General features: G+C 37.4%; 1 protein-coding gene across 1 annotated transcript; it reads right to left on the bottom strand.

The window, feature by feature from the left end:
• Positions 1-1,628: 1,628 nt before the first annotated feature.
• LOC121646602 lies at positions 1,629-3,441 on the bottom strand. The gene is made up of 4 exons (XM_041995698.1): positions 3,160-3,441; positions 2,721-2,876; positions 2,499-2,591; positions 1,629-2,078 (listed from the first exon to the last, which is right to left on the bottom strand). The coding sequence occupies exons 1-4, from the start codon at positions 3,259-3,261 to the stop codon at positions 1,764-1,766; spliced, it is 666 nt and encodes a 221-aa protein (XP_041851632.1). The 5' UTR covers positions 3,262-3,441; the 3' UTR covers positions 1,629-1,763.
• Positions 3,442-4,856: the final 1,415 nt, after the last annotated feature.

Genomic DNA, 4,856 nt, shown 5'->3' with positions numbered 1-4,856 from the left:
AAGTTGATGGGCATAATAATAGTCTTAGACCAGTTAATAGAGTAGTCAGATATTGATGAGAATGTGTTAATAAGTGTGATTGTCTGGGGGAGAGATGTCGGTGAGTTCTGGAGGAAAAGTAATACGTCATCAGCATAAAGACTTATTTTATGTTCTATATTTTTGGCATGGATTCCTTTAATCTCTTTATTTTGTCTTATGGCAGCAGCTAGGGGTTCAATAAAAATAGCAAAGAGTGATGGAGAAAGCGGGCAGCCCTGTCTGGTTCCTCTCTGCAAACAGAAGCTTGGAGAGGTTTGATCATTGGTCTTCACACATGCATTTGGGTTGTTATATGATAATTTTATCTAATCTATGAAAGATGACCCAAACCCAAATTTGTTTAACGTTGCAAATAAAAATTTCCAGTTTACTCGGTCAAATGCTTTTTCTGCGTCTAAAGAAATGACTGTGGATTCCAGATTATGTAGAGTAGAATAATCTATGATGTTAATTAATCCACGCATGTTAGTAGAGGAATGTCTACCTTTAATAAAGCCTGTTTGGTCAGGATGTATTATTAGAGGGGTTGTTTTTTCTATCCTTCTGGCCAAAGCTTTGCTGATTATTTTAAGATCTACATTTATTAATAAAATTGGACGGTAACTGGATGGAAGTGTTGGGTCTTTACCTGGTTTTAATAGTAGAGTACACTGAAAAGAATTTAACACTGGCTCAACCTAAAAAAATAAGGTAATCTGTCACACCTATTATCATTGCATTAACCCAATGTTAATAATTAATTTAGTTTAACCTAACAACTTTTATTTTATGTAAACTTATTTGTGAAGTTAAAGCAATCCATTTGTTTTAAGTTGTTGTTTTAAATTAAAATAAATCATTTGGTCTTATTATTTAATTCCATTGTCCTATTTTAATCTAACCTGGAATTTTTAACTTCATCTAAAGATTTTTTTTTTGAGTTTAGGAGCAAATTACCTTTTTTAAGTTGTTTCAAATCAAAGGTTAGTGTTCATATATTAATCTATATAAAATTTGACTTAAAAATCAATTTTAATATATTCTAAATTGCACTCGTACATCTTTACAAGATTTATTTATTGTTTAATAATTGTTCAACAGTATTTTGCTTATTCTCAACCATAACATTGGTGCTTGTATCAGAACTGAGGGAAAATAAAAAACATTGTACTTTACTTATAATGGTAACATTCTGCCAATGTCACTCCTGAAAAGACCTTAACAAAATACTATATGCAACTAAAAGTAATTACTGAATTACAAACAGTAACACTGTACATGTAACATGGCAAGCTTTTTTCTATATAAATCACCTGATAGCAAACCAAACAAGACAAAAAAAAAAAAAAACGAAAAAGAATTTGCAAATGTTCGACTTTCAAAATTGTCAAAGTAAAATACATATGGAAAATAATACTCTAGTACATGCAACACAATACAACAGTAGTTGACCCTAAGAACAAACATGGTGTTCAGATATGTGCAAACCTCTTACATGCAAACATGTCAGAAAGCTTATGGGCCTCTCTTGGTCTGAACAAAATCTGCACAAACACTGCAGCACAAATACTCTACAGATTATCAGCACACTGCCTACTTGTGCCCATGATGCTAGAAGTCTTTAAATTTGGTAAATGGAGTCATTCAACCTCTGAACAGGAACCTAAGAAAACACTGTAACAATCACATTTTCCCACTAATGGGTAAATAACATCCCACGAGCCAATAAAAATCCACTCCATCTACTCTGGGCTGTAAAGCTGGCTGCTCAGCCTATAAACTTTCTTGGACATCTTTTTCCCACCAAGCTCCATCAGGACTTTTTGCACAAATTCCAGAGTGTACTGCAGATTTTTTGGATACCTTAAGTTGAGTGCATTTGTGAGCCCGAAGAGCATGGCAACAGCTTTTGCAACTGAGGGCACCTCATTCAGAACCGGTGTCCCATCAATGACTATCTTAATGTCTTTAGGTGAATGGAAAGAATCCTCTTTCCCAGTGACGAAGATTGCCATGGTTTCCTGCTCCAGTACGCCAGCCTCATTTTCCTGCAGATCCTGCACACACCAAAAAGCCAAAAATGAGGACAACTAAAAGAGACCTGTGCCAAAGCACAATAGTAATAACAGTATCCCCACTTTTTTTTTTTTTTTTTATACTGAACACTTTACTGTGTGTGATTATTTACTTTACTGATAGCACCACCATCAGTCTTAACTGATGGTTGTGCTACAAGAAAGGTGAAGGAGTCTGGGAAAAGGAAATTCAACAGACAAAGACAATTTATTAGAAGGAAATATTTAGTGTCATGTAGAATGGGATTTAATGAGATTTTATTTATATGAATGCCATTTTCAATTCTGGCTATCAATCTGGTTCATTTTTTCACATGCCTAGTGCCATGTTGCATCTGAGAAAAAAAAAATGGGTGTCTGGGTATTTCTTCTGTTAATTAGAGAGATGAGAAATGACCTTACCTGGTATTCTTTAATAAGGTGATGAACAGGTTCGCCCAAGTAGATCATCAGAGATTTGAGGGTGCATTCTCTTCTGATGGTGATGTCAATGGTCTGAGTAAAAACAGTTTTAATTAAAAACCATTTCAAGTAAAAACACTTAAATTAAAATATCACTTTCTCACACATACATACAACAATTTAACTATGGATCCCACTGAAAGCCAACTCAGGCATAGATACCTCATCTAAAGCTTTCAAGGTATTGGTGGTCTGCTCTTTCACACGTCCTCCCTTGCTTCTGATGACCTCCAGCAGTTTGGTGGAGTGTTTGTCCAACTGAGCCAAGAACTTTGTCTTCAGGGGAACTGCTGTAACTCGCAAGAACTCAGCATTGATCTGCAATAATAGAAACAGAGCATGCAGAAAGAAGTTTGGAAATGTATAAATAAATCCACACTTAATCATCAATCAAATAATCAAAAAAGAGCTGCAGGTTGGATCAAACTGCTTGAAGATCAGCTTTTATGAATTTCTAATCAGTCATTTTAAAATATTAAGACAGTCTCCCAACAAAAAATAGTTTCTTTTTGTTCCTACAATTGTATAATCAAGTACACGGATGAGTGACGGATGTCTGAGTGACTGGTGGGTCAGAGAGGCCTTGCATCTAAAAACATACCTCTTCCATCTGGAAAAGTGCTGGCCACCTCGTTAAGATGTCTTCAATGCTGTGCTGCTTGTGCACTATTTCTTGTCTACGGTATCCGAATGTCTTTGCCATCTTTTCTTTTATTGTTTGTCGGTTGTTTCTTTTCAGTATTTCTGACAGAAGGGAAATCCTCTCTTGTTCCAGGCTATCTGTAGTCTCACCACATGGCAAAGATGGAAAATGATTGACCTCAGCTCGTCTAGGTCTCTTCACGTTTCTTGCTGGGTATGTGTCCCCTGGAGTCTTGGATTTAATAGAATTCACTGTGAGCTCGAAAGCTGTGCCGTGGGCCTTAAGTTGTGTTCTGTAGTTGCCCATTTTCATCTTTAGTCTGTGTTTCCACCCATACCTCATATTGAAAGACCCTGGTTCTCTTAGACAGGGGTGCTTCCTTGTTAGTGCCTCAGCAACATCACTGTAGTGACAGTCTTCAGGATATGGTGTGAATGCATAGATACTTTCAGCTACTTTCTCCAATATGTCTGAGAGCATTTTAGAGCTAGGTGTCAGTCTAGTTTGGTCTTTCATGTACTCTGCATTTGCCCTCTGAAGTTGACATTCTGTGTCGAAGGAGAAGCATGGGATTTGGATGACTTGTGGCCACTGCTGTGTTCTAAGTGGGTCTGAGGAAGGGCTGCTGAGCAGTATGGTGTCATCTGTACGTGCCGACACTGAGGATTCTTCACTGTCCACACTGAATGAAGAGTTGCTACTCGTTGCGAGGTCAACTGGGTACAAGAAAACGGTTGTGGAATTTGGGTCTAACTGGATTACTTTGAGAATGGAAAGATCCTTAATCACAGCTGTTGAGGTCAGATTCACAAATATGTTCCCAAAATCAGCGTCCTTGTACTGCAACCTTATACATCCTTCTAATCCACATGCATTCTTGACTTCATCAATGAGCTCTTCCAATGAGTATGGAATCCCCTTGCATAGCTCCATTCTTACGTTGTTGTCTTCATTTAAATATACCAGCAATCGAACAGGTGTGATTTCAGCCATGGTTCTCTGAGAAAAAGATAGAGCGAGAGAGAGAGAGAGAAAGAGGAGAAGGAAGGAGAGAGAGAGCGAGATAGAGAGCAAGAGGGAGATTAATTATTCTGTTGTAGCTTCCAAGAACCAACACAAGTCTCAATGTCCTACTATCTTTTGAGTAAATGAAGACCATGAATTGTGAATTACAAAGATACTTTAGTGCAGTGTGATAATAAAATATAGACTTTAATTTATCATATGGGACCTTTAAGTTTTTTAAATTAACGTTTTATAATGTTCCACCATAGGACTGACCTTAAACATGTATATATCTTTTGAGTGTTATGGTCCGCATTCCTCCAATTGTGTAGTCAGCCAGTGGGTATGGAAGTTGGTCTTCTTTGTAGGACATGTTTTCAGTTCATAAGCTCTGTAATGTTCCCAGTACCAAGCACTGAGATTTCTGACGATGAAAAACAGTTTATCCTTGACAACAATCATCTGAATTATTTCCGCAAATTCAGGCAGTCCTGCCAGTGAGCCATGTGCAAGAATCATTCCATTCCAGTAGTTCAGGCCACTGTACGTCGCATTTTTAGCCAAGCACACAACATCCAACTCTGGGTGCCTCTGTTTGAGAGCAAATGCAATGTCCTCTTTCAAAACATCAGTGGGAAGAGTTGAAACAT

Source organism: Melanotaenia boesemani, chromosome 9, assembly GCF_017639745.1.
Source record: "Melanotaenia boesemani isolate fMelBoe1 chromosome 9, fMelBoe1.pri, whole genome shotgun sequence".
Classification (NCBI taxonomy): domain Eukaryota; kingdom Metazoa; phylum Chordata; class Actinopteri; order Atheriniformes; family Melanotaeniidae; genus Melanotaenia; species Melanotaenia boesemani.
This window is presented reverse-complemented; position numbering and strand designations above follow the sequence as displayed.